The sequence below is a fragment of the Rhinolophus ferrumequinum genome, chromosome 9 (genome assembly GCF_004115265.2).
Source record: "Rhinolophus ferrumequinum isolate MPI-CBG mRhiFer1 chromosome 9, mRhiFer1_v1.p, whole genome shotgun sequence".
Lineage (NCBI taxonomy): Eukaryota > Metazoa > Chordata > Mammalia > Chiroptera > Rhinolophidae > Rhinolophus > Rhinolophus ferrumequinum.
The window spans coordinates 77,333,694-77,351,042 of NC_046292.1; the positions used below are offsets into that span (position 1 = coordinate 77,333,694).

The 17,349-nt window shown below is 38.4% G+C and overlaps 1 protein-coding gene across 1 annotated transcript in view; it reads left to right on the forward strand.

Annotated features, from left to right (window-relative positions):
- Positions 1 to 17,349, forward strand: part of LOC117027347 (nuclear pore complex protein Nup153-like) — a 71,833-nt gene that overhangs the window by 52,502 nt on the left and 1,982 nt on the right. Inside the window, exons 16-20 of the mRNA XM_033114997.1 lie at positions 1,055 to 1,672; positions 4,579 to 4,771; positions 7,037 to 7,941; positions 10,373 to 10,726; positions 11,410 to 11,682. Of these exons, the coding sequence (XP_032970888.1) occupies positions 1,055 to 1,672; positions 4,579 to 4,771; positions 7,037 to 7,941; positions 10,373 to 10,726; positions 11,410 to 11,682 (2,343 nt within the window). The remainder of the gene's footprint in view (positions 1 to 1,054; positions 1,673 to 4,578; positions 4,772 to 7,036; positions 7,942 to 10,372; positions 10,727 to 11,409; positions 11,683 to 17,349) is intronic.

Below are 17,349 nucleotides of genomic sequence, written 5' to 3' on the forward strand. Positions count from 1 at the left end.
TGAAAATGTTTTCCTTACATGATAATGTTGACTTCGGGAAAGAGCCAGACGTCGTACAGTACAGTTTCACATCCAGTGAATAAGGTAGATGAGGAAATACCATAATTTTTTTATTTCACAGAAATTTCTCTACCAAGAAGCGATGTGTGACACGGAGCCTTGTCATGATGGAAGATAAAGTAAATACACTCACTAAAGAGGACTTTCTGAACAGCTTCAGAAAGTTGTAAGAATGATGGGATAAGTGTGTTTGAAGCAGGGGGGAGTATTTTGAAGTGGATTAATGGCAATGTGTGGATTACTGTAATAATTTTTTTTTTAATTTAAATATTCACTGTATTTTTGTGTCACACTTCCTATTTCTAGGATTTACCAGATGGGTTGTGACATGTTTATTGGAATTTGTTATCATGTTTGTCACTGAACTGTTTCTATTTTAAAGCTCCATAGAGTTTAGTACAATTTAAAATCATTCTTTCCACTCTGTTGTATTTTGGAGGGACAGCTGTACAGTGGCCATATCTATACACTCAGCTGGTTTTGACTGAAAGTAGAGGATACCACAATAGTGGATTAAAACTGGATGAAACTCAAAGATAGACGTTGAAGTCGTTTGGTATAGCCAAGGGAACACTTGAAAGGAGAGACAGATGAGAGAGGAAACCTATAAATATACTGTATGTAGATCAGACATCAGGAAGGTAAAACATAATGTAGCAAAAATATATGATAGCATAGGTCATTAAATTACTAAAAATTAAAGCCTAAACATAGATATTGGTTGAATTATAATGAGTACAACTTCTAGAAGAAAAAGTGATAGCTTATGAATAAAACATCTGTCATAGATTTTAACTACATCTAAGTGTCACTTACTAATTGTGGCGAATAAGTAGTGCTCAGGTGAAAATCGCCTCTTAAGTAGTCCATCTTGGATTGTAGTAACTCATCAATAAGGTTGATATGTTTTCTCCCAGTAATAACATTTCGTTAATGTTTTGATTGCAAAGCTTTCCTACCTTATTCTTTTCACTCCTCTTTCCTCCCATGGTAGGTTTCACATCACCGAAGACAGATTCTCTTGCAGCTCAGCCTACCACCACAGACCCAGTAGTATATACAAGACCAGCAATAAGTAGTTTTTCTTCTAGTGGAATTGGGTGTGAGGAAAGCTTAAAAGCTGGATCGTCATGGCAGTGTGATACTTGTCTACTCCTGAACAAAGTTACAGACAACAAGTGCGTCGCCTGTCAAGCAACAAAATTGCCACCAAGCGATACTGCTAAACAAACTGGAATTGGAACACCAAGTAAAAGTGGCAGACCAACTCTTTGTGCATCTGGGACAGGTTTTGGAGAGAAATTTAAACCAGCAGTAGGAACTTGGGAGTGTGATACCTGTTTAGTGCAAAATAAACCGGAAGCGATAAAATGTGTAGCTTGTGAAACACCAAAACCTGGAACTGGTTTTAAGCGAGTCCTTACATTGCCAGTGGCTTCAGAAAGTGCTGTAACCGTGGCTTCTTCATCTTCAGGCTGCACTGTGACCACTGGTGCCTTAGGATTTGGAGATAAATTCAAAAGGCCTGTGGGATCTTGGGAGTGTCCAGTATGCTGTGTTTATAATAATGCAGAAGACAAGAAATGTGTGTCCTGTATGTCTGAGAAACCAGGTAAGTTTATGGCTGTTTGGAAGGATTTTGCTTATGTCAGTAGAACATTTTACTTGATTCTCTGTCAAACCACTAAGAACAATGTGAATATATGTTTTGGGATGAGCATTACGTCATGTATCTTAAATTTTCTAAGCTTTCTTGAGGTTAAAATGATTTGCTTGGGGCAAGATGTGTATGCTAATTTAGGACAGGCCGTGTGTTAATTAGCCTAGTATATACTTTACTCTCTTTGTATGCATTTTTATCGGAAACTTGTTACTGTTCATGATCATTTTCAAAGTTGACACGATAGGTGCTGACAGTCTTAGAACGAGACAATCTTTCTGAAACTATTATACAGAATAAACTAGTACATTGTCTGTTTTTCTCTAAGTGCAACTGAGGATGGCTGGAGGGAAGGTTTTCATGAAGAGGTAGACAAATTGCTTTACGCAATGTTTGTGGCTGCATATTAATGGTGATACCTGTACCTGTATGCTATCTGCCAGAGCTACTCCCTTGAGAGTCAGTTACTGAAACATCAATGATAAAGGCGAACTTAGGCAGCGAGAAAAATAGAGTTAGGTTTGAATTTCTCCTGTTTCTCTGTTCAAATTTTAGAGTTACTAAAGATTTACATCTGGAAATGACTGTGCTGTTTTTGTAGTACTATTATATAATTATTTGGTACAAATATATGGTGACATGGATAATAAATGAAAGCATCCCGGGACTTATATGTATAGTTTAATCTCTACAATGGCAAGCTCTTTGCGTTATTAACGTAGACCCCTGTCTAAATACAAGGGCTGAGGCATATTTCTAATTCCTACTGGACATCTCCATTACAATGAGATTTCAGAATCTTCATTCTGAATTATCTTTCTCTTCCCACCTGACACACTCCTCCCCTAAAAAATAAAACATAATAATAAGGAAGCCCTGATGCATGCAGGAAAGTGAAATTAATTCTGAGTTGAGCGGACAATAAAACTTTGAATCAGGCATTGAATTGTGAGACACAAGCAAAGGAAGCTCATACATGTATTAATGAACTTTGAATTCATCCTGTGAAAGATGAGCCATTGTTTTAAGTGGAGGATTGATATGCTCATACGTGTAATTTGATAAATCACTTGGTAGCTTTATGAAGGATACATTTGGAGGTGACAAAATTTGGAGACCAAGGGACAGTTTAGGAAGTTGTGTGGAAAATACAGGCAAAGATAATGGTGATGTGTACTAAGGAAATCACATAAGGGTGAGGATGTAGAATGAGGTATAGTTGAAGACATGTTGATTTTAAGCTGTGAAATTGACTTTCAGATATATGTGAGACCTTTGGATATATTGATAATGGACTCTCAGGGCTAGAGGTACAGATTTGTGAGTCAATAGCCCACACTTTTAGAATATGTCATAGGAATAAGAGTGACAATGTGAGATGAGCAGAGTGAATAGAGAACATAGCTTAAAACTGAGGTCTGCTAACTTCAGCGAGTGGCAGCAATAAAACTTTGGAGCAGTTAATTTTTTAAAGGAATAGCCACACAGGAAACTCATGGTACTGGTTGCTTCCTGGAAAGATGGATTTAAGGGACCACCCAGAGGTTTCAATAAAAAGGCTCTTTCATGAAATAAGCGGAGCTTGAGCTAGAATAGCAGCAGAAGGCTAGTCAGGAAAAGAGAATGAAGAAGGTGAGAGAAATATGTCAGGGAAGACGAGCCATCTAGCCGAGCTAATCAGGTGGGTGGTGGAGAGACCATGGGGATGAAGCTCAGAAGTGTGGATTGCAGTTACAAGTCAGGAAACTGTTTTGTTGATGATTAAAACCATTCACGTGGATGAGAGCTTGTGAGATGGGTAGTGAACCAAAGATGGAAACTCAGGCAGCAATTTTATTGGCCAGATGGAAGAGAATATATCAGTAAAACAGAGAGCTCAGGTCACTGGGAGAAGTGACATAAACAGGAGACCATTTAGAGAAGTGGGAGGTTCCAGAATGAAAGGTTCCACTCTTAACACTTTATTTCTGCATACATGTGCTTTGCTGAGCCATTCTTCCTATGCTACCTCCTCTCCACACATACTTGCTGGTTCTGCTTAAAGATTTAAATCTCACCTGTGTGGATCCTCCTCATGTCCCTTAGTCGTTTCTTTCTTCTTTGTCCTCTTGTTTTAGATCATTTATTTATCTCCACGTGGGTGATGGTGCTACTGTGCATTTGTTTCACTTTCCCCTTTTTAGGCCATGAACACCTTTAAAAGTTAAGTGACACTTTAGTCAGCTTTAAACCCCTAGAGCATAAGTACGTTTTGGTGCTTAATAAATGTCCGTTTCATGGCTAGCTTATAACAGAAATGCCACGAACACAGTATTGAACACAATTTGACTATGCCACGAACACAGTCAAATTGAACTGCAATGTGGACAATAGAACACTTCAATTGTCCAAAATTGATGCTTTCAAAGACAGAGACCCATGCTTTGAAATCTTGATTTTAATATGGCCTGTGGCTATGTAGTTTCTGTGTTAACGATAGTGCCTATAGTTTATATCTTGTGTTTTGTAATGCTATACCGTTCGAAGAAATTTGACAAAAATATTTTAAGAAAACTTGTCTTTTAGACTCTGATTCGTGAATATGATTTTTCCCCCCCTAATTTGTGGCTATTATTCCAACTTGGGGTAAAAACGGTGCTTATCACGAAGCAAGGTGAGTGTGAGCTGTTCGTTTATAAGATTCAAACAACTCTACGATGTCTATACTGTTTTTCACAATGTAATGCTTACATTTCTGGCATTTTCTCTATCCTAATCGGAAACACTAATAAAAATTGAACATGTACACTTAGTGGTGTCACTAAGATATTGACATAATGTAAATTAGAATTTTCCTGTGTTTTCCCCTTGTTTTTTAGGCCGTGCAACACCAACCTCAAATTCAAGTAGCAGCACTGTCCCTGTGTCGCCATCCTCTGGAGGCTGCCTAGGATTGGACAAGTTCAAGAAACCTGAGGGAAGCTGGGACTGTGAAATTTGCCTAGTGCAGAATAAAGCAGATGCGGTAAAATGTGTAACCTGTGAAAGTGCAAAGCCAGGCACAAATTCTGAGTTTAAAGATGAGGAGTTCGTAAAAAGCCTCCTTGTATTGCCATTTGAAAGTGACATGCTTGCAAAAAGCTTTAGTTTTAAAATTATCCATTCTCTATTGAAATGTTCTATAAAATGAATTATTGTCTTGGGCTTCTAGTTCATACTTACCTCTGAATTACTGTGAAATTGGATTATTTATTTGGTTGTCAGCAGTGATGTATCTTTTCTGCAGCTAGATAAAGAACTATTGTGTCTAGTGTTACTGAGTTTGAGATAGTGTTAGCTTTTTAATTTTAACTTATAACAACCCTTCCGCATCCAGTTGGATTTCCTTTCTTTTATGGGACTAAAATTTATACCCCTAGAACCTATTATAAGTAATCTAGGTTTGGGCTTTAATTCCCCAGAGTATGTCCCAGAATAATATTTTTCTTACTATTTTGTTATATAAACATATAGGAAGAACCTCTGAAAGTAATTTATGCTAATGTATGTGGAGCCAGAATTTTCGAGTCTTCTTATTTGTGTATGAATTATTCCATATTTCGTATGAGACACATTGCAGTGAAAATTTTTGAGAAAAACTTTTGGAAGATCACTGTTTCCAGTCTCCTTTAGTTCCTTCTGTAGCGGTTACATCAGGGTCCCATTCCCATGTTCTCTACCTGTAGCACAGTAATTGCTATGCATTGAAACATGTCCCTTTGAGGCGGAGGTGTCTTTGGCACCTGTATTGGTACCTTTCTGTGTAATATCACCTAAGGTATTTTAGAGACCAGGTGGATAGTCATTAGCTCCTGAGAATCTGATGCCATTTTTCAATTAAGTTTCTTATGATAAGAAAGTAGGGTGTGGAATCATTAAAGAGGGAATTCTGAAGATGAGGCCTTGCAGAGGTTGGCTGTCATTTGTCTTTATTTATACACAGGTTAGCAGAGCTAAGGATGAACATCGTGGACCCTTTAATGATTCCTGTTTTGAGGCCCTCAGTCAAGTGCTTTATTTCTATTCAGTGAGCTATATAGAAAAGCATGAAACCAAGACTTTTGTCTTATCAGTATAGTATTCTTTATCTTTTTAAGCATTCCTTCCACTCCTGTACTTCTTTGGTTCTTTGACACTAAAATACATTTTTTAAAAAAATGCTTGGGTAAATAACACATTCACAAGACTTAAAAATCAAATTATGAGAAGATTCACAGTGCAAAGTCTAATCTCTTGTCCCCATTGGGTCATTTTCCTTCCTTCCTCCCGTGTCAAAAAAAGTTAATAGCTATGGTGATTTTCGCACAACTCTTTCAAAGTTTCTCTGTGGACATCATGAGCAAATATACTCTTACTCTGTGTATTGTTATTTCCCTCTACCTTGTGAGTGAAGGTTGGGTACATTGTTGCCTTTCTGTCCCTTGAATTTATCGTGGATTATCTTGGGCAAATATTCTTCAGTCTTCACTTAGACGGCTGCCTGTCTTGTGTATTTTCCATGTCTCCCAGTTTATCTTCCCCCCACACCCCCCACACCCCCCCGCACCCCTCCAGTTCAAGCCGCTGTTTGTCAGTCTAGTTGTGTAGGACACAGCTCCTTGGTCCATGCTGGTATTATGAGCCTTGTGCTCCCCCCGGCTGAGGCAGTCGGTTGCCCGTCATCAGTTGGCTGCTCACAGCAGCTCATGGCCGTTCTCGCCGGCTGCCGGCCGCTCATGGCGGCACACAGTAGCTCACGGCAGCTCACGCCAACCTCCGGCTGCTCATGGGAGCCCAGCTCCAGGGAGAGCCATTGTTCACAGTCTTAGCTGTAGAGGATACAGCTCACTGGCCCATGTGGGAATCGAACCGGCAACCTCGTTGTTAGGAGCGAGGTGCTCCAACCACCTGAGCTACCGGACCGGCCCAGTTTATCTCGAAAAGAAAAGATTCAGTGGTAGAATTGCTCAGAGGGTATATATGTTTGTAATTTTTTATATATATTGACAAAATGCCTTCTGTCATTTTGTGCTAATTTTACACACCCACCTGTTACTTATAAAGAATCTGTGATGCCTAGTCTCATCGTCCACAAAGTTTGTCAAACTTGTGTGACCTCTGCCAGTCTCACAGATGAACAGTGGTGTTTGTATAATTGTGAGGTTTGGGATATCGTTCTCATGCTGAGTATTGGGCAATTTAGTTTATGTTTCCTGCCATTGCTAATATTCCTGAAAGGAGGCCTTTTCAAAGTTATTCCTCTGCCCCTTTTGGTTCATAAGGTTTAACATTTTGTTTGAGAGGATAACATTAATTCAGTGTCTTTCGTATTTTTGAAGGTTTTGGGGCATCTTCCTCATCTTTGAAACCAGCAGCCCCATCCTTCAAATTTGGTATCTCGTCGTCCTCATCTGCGCCTTCGCAGACTTTAAAACGTGTTGGAGATGTTCAATTCGAAGGTCAGGGAGGCTTGAAAATAGATGTGTCATCATATCCTGGGTCTTTGAACCTTATGAGTGAAGGCTTCAATTCTTCTAAACCAACAGGAGATTTTCAATGTGGAGTTTCATCTGATTCTCAACGTAAAGAAGTTAAAAAGGACAGTAAGAATGATAATAATTTTAAGTCTGGGCTTTCTTCTGCTTTAAGCCATCCATCTCCTTTAGACCCACTTCAGTTTGGGGTGTCTAATCTTGGGCAGCAAGAAAAGAAGGAGGAAGGACCCAAAGCTTCATCTGTAGGCTTTAGCTCTGGTGCGGGAGTTATTAACCCCACCCCTACTGCTACCTGCTCCACAGTGACCTCTGAGGACAAGGGCAGCTTCGACTCTGGAGCCACAGAAACCAAGGGTGCCTCGGTGGCTCCTTTCACATGTAAGACGTCAGAAGCAAAAAAAGAAGAAATGCCTACTGCCAAAGGACGGTTCCCTTTTGGCAGTGTGGACCCTGCCCCTGTGCCATCGGCTTCATTCTTTGTTTTGGGAAGGACAGAAGAGAAGCAGCGAGACCCTGTCACTGCTACTTCTCCAGTATTTCAGAAGAAGTCTGACAAACAAGAACCAAAGAGTCAACCAGTGTTTTCCTTTGGGAATTGTGAGCAAACCAAAGATGAGAGTTCTTCAAAGTCGACCTTTAGTTTCAGTGCGGCAAAACCATCTGAGAAGAAATATGAACAGCCAACAAAGGCCATGTTTGCTCTTGGATCTCAAACCACTGCTATCGCTGGTAAGTGTTAAACATTTTTTTGCAAGGCATCTTTGCTATCTCGACAAATGCAGCAAATCAAGGATTGGTTGACACTGAACATAATTGCGAGAGACCAGTAACAGAACTTTCTAGGAGGAGCCTGGGATTATCTGGAATTATTGTCAGTTTTAATTGCTCCAAATCCCCGTGGTTTTGAGGACATTTTCTCTAAATCTGATTTTGAGAAATACAGAGCTAATGGAAAGCCCATAATGTTGGGCATTTGTCCGTGTCCTTGTCCCTTTAGTTCGGGCTTTTATGATAAGAACTGGCATATATCATTCGGGAAAAGAAGAGTTCTTTCTTAAGTTCAAGAAATATTTGCTAACTAATGAATCTTTATGTACAGGACGACGTTCACAAATAGAGATAAACAGTAGTCATCAGACATTTAAGGAACTTAGACAACAAATATAATTAATCCCTGAGAATTGCAGGTGGTTATGAAAACTAAAATCCAGAGGGAAAAATGAAATAGCACATTTGAAAGTCAAAAACCTGGTTGCTGAAACAAAAGTAGCCTGTGGACCAAGTAGCAGAAAAAAAAACATAGCTCGGGATCAGATTAGTGAACAGGAATTTTGCAGAACACAGTGCAAAAGTAGAGAGAGGTTGATCTAAGCTAGATCCACAAGTTGCAGTGGGCTAAGAGTGTTTAGAAGATGAGAACACTATGGAGGAAATGTCACAGAAATGACAGCAGAAAATTTCCTAGAGATACAGAAAGACATTGGTCTTAAACATAGAAGTAGTGCAGTCATTGCTAAAGATCACTGAAATTTTAGGGCACCAAAGCCAAAATCCAAGGCTTTCAGAGAAGGAAGAACTTTTGGCCACCCATGGTCAGTGATTAGATTAGCATCTGACTTTTAGTTAGCATCAACTTTTTGTTTGTCACATCAAATGCTAAAAACAGTAGAGCAGTGTCCTCAAATTGAAAATGGCCTTGAGTCTAGAATTCTATCACTAGCCAAATTTCATCCAGCATAAGGGCAAAATACAGATTTGTCAGACAAAGGAAGAATCAGAAGAAGTTGAACACTTTTGAATAATAAACTGACACCAAAATGAAAAGTAAACCTGAAAAAAGACTCGTGAGAGTTTAGCAAATAGGGAGGAGTAGTTTCTGTCTATTAAACTCTTACTTGGATATTTTGAAACACCCTTGAAAGAAAATAAAAACTATATACTGTTTGGAAAGGAACAAAAGTGAGATAGGGTCTGAGCAAATTTAATCACGGTCTCTCTATGCTGTTTCCATTGTAACAGATGCTCTTCACCTGCCATATAGTGACGTGAGAGTGAGCCAGCGTGCTCCGTTTTCTGTCAGTCATGTCATTGTGACCCACCCTGTAATGTGACCAGCCCTGTCTCCACACAGTACTGTAACTGACACATTATTGGAAGAGCGTTTTAAAAAGTCTTCAAGTAGGCAGATGGATACAGGATCATCATGTAACAATCAGTAGCCTTCCTGCAAATCGGCAGTAGAGTTAGGCAACAATTCCCATTTGTATTTTCTATGTTTTTTATTGGTATTTTGTAATAATGATAGAGCCTGTTACATGCTAACATAAAAGACATATTTAACACTTGTTCCTGAGTGAGAACACTCCTCTGCATCCCAGCCCCACCCCCAATATAATTTCAGTTTTTAGGATTTTTATGGAGCTTGGCAATCAGTGCTACTTCTAAAATTCATATGGAAGGGGAAATGTACAGGAAATCTTGGGGAAAGGGCAGGCACACAGACCGATTTGCCTTAGTAAGTAGCAAACCCTACTATAAAGCTACAATAATTAAAACAGTCTAGTAACAATAACTGTAGAGGAAAAACATGCACATATATTTAGAAATTTAGTATGTCCTGAAGGTAGAGTTATAAATTAGAGAGCAGAGGATGCAGCTGTCACTGAATGCTGCAGAGAAAATTGGCTCTCATTTGGACCAGTTGAACTCATGAGTCTGCCAGCAGAAATTGCAAAATCAGGTTGACTAAAGTGCAGCTATCTGCCACTATGTGATCTTGTATCCAAACACAGCTCCTAATTCCAGTGAGTGTGTATAGTGAGTGTGTAGTAGTTTGTATCCGTACTCGGGTTTGTTTGTCTCATGTACAATTTCATTCTTTGAATTTTGTTAGGTTTCCATTTAAGGCATATGTTTATTTTTGTTAATCTGACTGATGAAAGGTTTCCTGTGCAAGACAGAAAATCCATAAGCGATAAACGAAGAGATGGATATGTGTGATTGCACCCACATTTAATAGAACAGATGCCCATTTGATGAATCTGTAGGAAAAACAATTCTGTTTTCTAATGAATTCTTAGATTGTAGTATAGGAAAAAATGCTGTCTCTTATTATTTCTTCTTAAAGATTTTTGTTCATTTCTTAATTTCTGTCATCCAGATCAAAGTTCTGCAAAGCCCGATTTAAATTTCTTGAACAACAGTTCCACTAATGCAGGTCCACCAGCCACTTCAGCTACTGGCAGCCTATTTGGCAGTTCCACGTCCTCCTCCAGGGCAGCTGTGGCTGCCTCTGTGTATGGAAAGGCCAGCCCAATGAGCAACTCAGCCTTTGGGGACCCAGCCGGATCCAGTACGTCTCAGTCTTTGCTCTTGTCTGAAGAGAGCAAACCAGCAACCACATCTAGCACGGGTACTACTGTTACCCCATTTGTCTTTGGTCCTGGAGCCAGTAGTAATAATACACCAACGTCTGGTTTCAACTTTGGAGCTACAACCACATCTAGCACAGCAGGTACTTTTACAAAAGAAAAAACATACACATGCATGTTGTGCTTGGATTGCTTTTAATTATATCAACTCTTAGAAATAATGTAGCAAGTTATCACAAAGCAGCATGGATGCCCTTAAGTCATCCATACCCACGATGTTGCGGTTATTTGCCATGTGGTACAATGTACATTTTTGTTCAAGTTTAATATAATTAACTGTTGGAAGCAGTTTTTCTATCCTCAGCAAGAATGTTACCTTTCGTTTTTCCAAGAGTTCTTTTTGAAATGTAAGTCGTAAGTAACCAGACACTGGGGTTTATTTATTAGACATTAGATCTCATTATGCAGTATATTCATGATTACAACATTAACTGATTCCTGCTATGTGTTAAATTTCTGTAAGAGGTCAGCTATTTTCTTAGATATATCGCATTCGCTGAAAAATTTTGACTGCGAAAGTCAGGAGTCTTGTTAATAGTAAGTTTTTTTTTTTTTCTATGGATTCTATGTAGTTTTACTTAACAGTGATACAGACAGTTGTATTCCTACAATTCCTAGAATCATCATCCAAAGCTTGGTGGCATTCATTCCACAAGTTAAAAGTCTGGAAAGAAGCTTACAATTTGATTTTGAGTTTATGGAGATTTGTTGAGGATTATCTTCCTTTAGCTGTCATGGTGATTTAAGTGTTTCTTTTGTTCTCTAGGATCCTCCTTTGTATTTGGCACTGGACCTTCAGCACCATCTGCCAGTCCATCATTTGGTGTGAACCAGACTCCAACGTTTGGACAAAGTCAAGGTGCCAGCCAGCCGAATCCCCCAGGCTTTGGATCTCTATCATCTTCTGGAGGATTATTTTCTGCTGGTTCTCAGCCCGCACCACCTACTTTTGGGACAGTGTCAAGCAGTAGTCATCCACCCGTGTTTGGACAACAGCCTGGTCAGTCTGCATTTGGCTCTGGAGCAGCTCCTAATTCCAGTGAGTGTGTACTAGTGATGTGGTTTGTATCCATACTCAGGCTCTGTATGTCTTAAATACAATCTTTTTCTTTGAATTTTGAAACCATTCATGTCTTTTTTTTTTTGTTTTTTAATTGTCTTGTACTCGGCAGAAGAGAGAGGTGTGTGTTTAGTCTTGCGTATAAACCACAATCCTAACTTTGACACAACTTTTAGCATTTTTAAGGTATTAATCCCTTTGATTAAAATGTAGTTATTTGTCACCTCTGATTTAGGTCCTGGATTGATTCCATCCCATTTCTCCCCACCTGACTTTGGGGCACTGTAGCCTAGATTTTAACTGTAGTGTTTTCTGATCCTCTCTGTGCTTGGATTTACCTGTGGAATTTACACCCCAGTTCTAGTTCTCGTGCTGGGACAGTCCAGCCGTGTTGTCTCATGACACTTTCTATTTGATGATACTAGCCTTTTCATCTGACCTGCATATTTAAACAAATGTTTCTGTGTTTTTTTTTAACATGGTCAGGCACACTGCTATAATGATATATTTCCTCAAAATTTTACTGTTTAAATATTTGTATTTGTGAGTTATAATCTCATATAGAAGAGCATGAAACAAATGAATAGTACAGTGTTGAAGCAAGTGCTTGTTTAACCACCACCCAGGAGCCCCTTCTGCATCCCTTTTTAGTCACATTTCTTTCTTTCCTTGTTTTTATGGTAATCACTTTTCTTGGGTGTTATTGAAAATGTAGTGATATATGCATCTTTAGAAAATAAACTTTTGCTTGATTTTTAACTATACGAGGTGTGATAAAAAAAATAGTGAATATTTAAATTTAAAAAAATGTGTTACAGTAAAAGATACATTGTCATTAATTCTCTTCAACATACTCTCTCTCGCTTCCAACACACTTATCACATGGTTCTTGCCACTTTCTGAATCAGTCCTGGAAGTCTTCTTTCCTGAGTTTCTTTAGTTGGACTGTTGTGTCCACCTTGATGGCCTGAATTGATTGAAAACGTTTACCTTTCATGGTCATGTGACTGGGGAAGAGCCAGAAGTCGCGTGATGCCAGATCCGTTGAATACGGTGGAGGAGGACACACCATAATGTTTGTATTGGATAGAAATTGCCATACCAGAAATGATGTGTGATGTGGAGCCTTTTTCATTGTGATCACAAAATACAGTGAATGCTGCTGCCGAGTGCCATCCAATGGAAAGGCAGGGATCCTCAATATGGGAAGCAGTACATGGAACCCTTGTAACAGTATGTGACAAGTTTCAACTTGTTCTGTATAGTCAGTCGGGTGTAAGCTACGGTTGAGAGAAGGTGTGTTTTAAAGTGTGCCGTAAATCATACTCCATGACAATGCCGCATGTCACACATAATTTCTGGTACATGGCAATTTTTGTCAAATAAAAACATTATGGTGTGTCCTCACCCACCTTATTCACCAAATCTGGCACCGTACGACTTCTGGCTCTTCCCCAAAGTCAAAATGACCATGAAAGGTGAACGTTTTTTTTGTTTGGTTTGGTTTGTTTTTTTTTGCTTTTTTTTCATTAAAAAAAAAAATTTTATTGGGGATATTGGGGGACAGTGTGTTTCTCCAGGTCCCATCAGTTCTAAGTCGTTGTCCTTCATTCTAGTTATGGAGGGCGCAGCCCAGCTCCAAGTCCAGTTGCCGTTTTCAATCTTTAGTTGCAGGGGGCACCACCCTCCATCCCATGTGGGAATTGCAACCTTGTTGTTGCAAGCTCGTGCTGTAACCAACTGAGCCATCCGGCCTCCTCTCTGGCAGCTCAGCTGCAGCTCATTGTCTTCAATCTAGTTGTGGAGGACACAACTCACTGGCCCATGTGGGATTCAAACTGGCAACCCTGTTGCTCAGAGCTTGCACTCTTAACTAACTGAGCCATCCGGCACCCCGAAAGGTAAACGTTTTGAATCAATTCAGGACATCGAGGCACCCACAACGGTGCAACTAAACACACTCACTTAAGAGGACTTCCAGAACTGTTTCAGAAAGTGGCAAGAATGATGGGTAAGTGTGTTCGAAGCGATGGGGACTGTTTTGAGGGGGATTTAGGGTAATGTGTCTTTTACTGTAATATACTTTTTTTGGTTTGTTGTAACATTCACCGTAGTTTGATTACCTGGTATAAGTGGAGTCTTTATTCAGTCTTTTGATTCTTGCTTCTTTGACTACCTATGTTATTTGTAAGGTTCATCCAGGTTATTATATACAGTTTGTTCATTTTCATTGCTGTAAATCGATTTATGAATATACTAGTTTTTTTAATACTGTTGATGAATGTTTGAGTTGTTTTCAGCTATTAGGAAATGCAAGGCAAATAGTATATTTTTCTACAGTATATATACCTAGGAGAGGGATTTCTGAATTGAAAATTATGCACACATATTTCATATTTCAGAAGAGAACACAACTTTTCCTGATTATTGTTCATATCCTACCAGAATTGTATATGAATGAGTTCTCTCGTATTTGGCTTCTACGTGATTTCATTTTTTGTGAACCTTTGTAAGTTTTTCAAGCCACTTTTCTTCTCAGTTGTTTTCCTTTTGCTTATTGATTTGTAGGAGTTCTGTATGTATTCTGGGTATGTGTACCATGTCAATCCAGGTAGGAAAATTTGTCCAGTTTTGTGACACATTAACCATTTTAAATAGGAATTTATTGATATTTTTTTTCTCCCAATATGGAATTGGAGAGTTTTGCTGTCTTTCACACAGGTGACATTTTTCTCATTTCTCCTAACATATTGACACTGTCCAGTTAGATCAGTATAGTGAATATGCAAATGCCATGTGGTGTACTGTGATTTTTTTTCTTTCCTATACAAAATATTGTTTTCTGTGGCATTGATTCCCTCTCTTTGTTAATAATATATTTGTATTCATCCTTAATTATAACTTCTTCCATTTGCGTAGATCTCAGTATTTTCTAATACATTGATGGTTTGTTTTTCAGTATCTGAAAGAAGTTTCTCACAGAATCTTCTAAACTGCTCCTTCTACCAGGCTTTGTGCAGAGACCTGTTGTTTAACTGGGATCTTGGGGTCTCTTTTTACCATTTATCTTGGAGATTATTTTTTAGCTTCCTCTTAAAGGAATCTCTCTTTCCTGGATGTCATTTCTTCTTTCCTCTTACTTCCTTGGTTTGATAGAGCCACTCTTCCCATGATTTCTTAAGGACTTAAGGAAGAAAATTTTGAGACCTTTCATTTCTGGAAGGATTTTTTTTTTTTTTAAGTTTATTGGGGTGACAGTGTTTAGTAAAGTTACATAGGTTTCAAGTCTACAATTCTGTAATACATCATCTATGTATCACAATGTGTGTTCACCACCCAAAGTCAGTTTTTCATCACAGGATCTTTATTTTGCCCCCATGTTTGGTTGAATATAGATTTGGATTGGACATTGGTTTCAAGATTTTGAAGGCATTTCTTCATTGTGGACTTAATGGCACCCAGAGTTGCTCTAGAAACACCTTTCTTGATCTTTGTTTTTGGACCTATTTCTTCCTTCTGGAATCTCATTAGAATCTCTTCTTTTTGACACTTTCCTGACTTACTAGAAGGATGTTCCTTGGTCTGGATCCACTTTTATCCATTGATTGTGTAAGGAATTTAGTGTGTCCTTTTTGTGAACTTCTATTTGGGGGAATTTTCTTGAATAATTCTTTTGAATATTTTGTCCCTTATTTTTTTAAAACTTCTCTTTTTTTCCACTTTTTATCTTTGTTGTACTTCCTGGGAAGATTTCTTAAATTTATCTTTCACTACCTGTTGGGATTTTATTTCCACTAGTATTACTTTTTAATTTGCAAGCATTCCTTTTGTTCTGTGGTTGTTTCCTTTTTATATCCTCTGTCTTCCTTTCAGAGGGGTTATATAATAATAATCTCTTGAAGTTATTATTGATGAGGGTTTTTTTTTTTCCTTAAAACTTTTCCTTAGTCAGTTTTCTTCAAATTGTTTATCTCTGTTATTTTAGTCTTAGTGTTTCTTATGAAATACTTTGCTCAGATGAATGGTGCTTCTTGTCTGTCTACTCATAATTCTTCGAGTTTTTTTAAATTGTAGTAAGAATATTTAACACTAGCTCTACCCTTGTAACAAATTAAATGTATAGCATTTTTAACTTAGGGATAATGTTATGCAGTAAATCTCTAGAACTTACTCACCTTGCATAACTGAAAGTTTATACCCATTGAATATCAATTCCCCATCCCTCACCGCCCCCACTTCCGGCTGCCACCGGAAGTTTGGCTCTTTCAGATACCTTATATAGTAAAATTGTGAAGTAACTTATTCTCCTGTGACTGGCTCATTTTCCTTAGCATAATGTCCTCCAGATTCATCCATGTTTTTGCATATTGCAGGATTTCCTTTTTCAAATGTTGAATATTATTTCATTTTGTGTGTGTGTGTGTGTGTGTGTGTGTGTGTGTGTGTGTGTGTATTGTTTTCATTATCTGTACACCTGTCAACAGACATTTAGTTTGTTTTTACATCTTGGCTATTTTGGTATTACGAACAATGCTGCAGTTAACATGAAAGTCCAAATAGCTCTTTGATTCTGATTTCAAATCTTTTGAATATATAACCAGAATGCGATTGCTGAATCATGTGGTAGTTCTTATTTTTCATTTTTTGAGGAGCGTCCATACTGTTTTCCGTAATTCTATATCAATTTACATTCCCACCAACAGTGCACCAGGGTTCCCTTTTCTCTCCATCCTCGCCAACACTTGTTATTTCTTATCTTTTTGATAATAGTCATTCTAACAGGTGTGAGAGTTGATATCTGGTGGTTTTTATTTGCGTTTGCCAGATGATTAGTGATGTTGATCATCATTTCTTATACCCATTGGCCATTTGTATGTCATCTTTGAAGAAATGTGTATTCAAGTTCTTTGCTTATTTTTAAATTTGGTTACTTGGGTTTTTTTGACTGTTGAGTTATAGCAGTTCCTTATTTATTTTGGATATCAACCCCTTATCAGTTACTTGGTTTGCAAATAATTTCTCTCATTTCATGAGTGTTTGACACCTAAATACTACTGTATAATTTGTTGTACATGGGTATGCATGAGATCTTTAATTTCATTGCAGATTTATCTGACTGTCCTGTTTATTTGGGACGACCCGGACTTTAGTATCTTTAGGTCTTTTCAGATTCGTAAGAGAAAATTCTTCCTAATCTCCTGCCTGGAGGGTGTTTTTTTCCTAATTGCCAGTTTTGTGGGAGCTGAGTCAGAGAGGAAGGCTGCAATTCTTAATATTCATTATATCAGCCCTGTTCTTTCTTAATCCTTCTATTTTCAATATAATGTCCTTGTCTTTAACTGTCCTTGATGACCCCCAAACCAGAGACCTCTCCAGAGAATAAAACTGTTTTCCGCTGGGTACCCCTGGAGGAGAATGACTGTCTTGTTTGGTATTGAGGAGGGAATGAGCTGGGCATCTGCTTCTTAAGCAGATATTCTACCATCCTTCTTTTTTTTTTTTAAGTCACACCTTCTTTCTCACTGTCAGAGATACCTGCAACCTAAACCTTTTCGGTATGTTCAGTGTACATGGAGCTGCTTCTGTGCTTTCCCTGCTACTAGTTCAGTAGTCAGTAGTCAGTCAGCCTTCCAGCCTCTACATTTT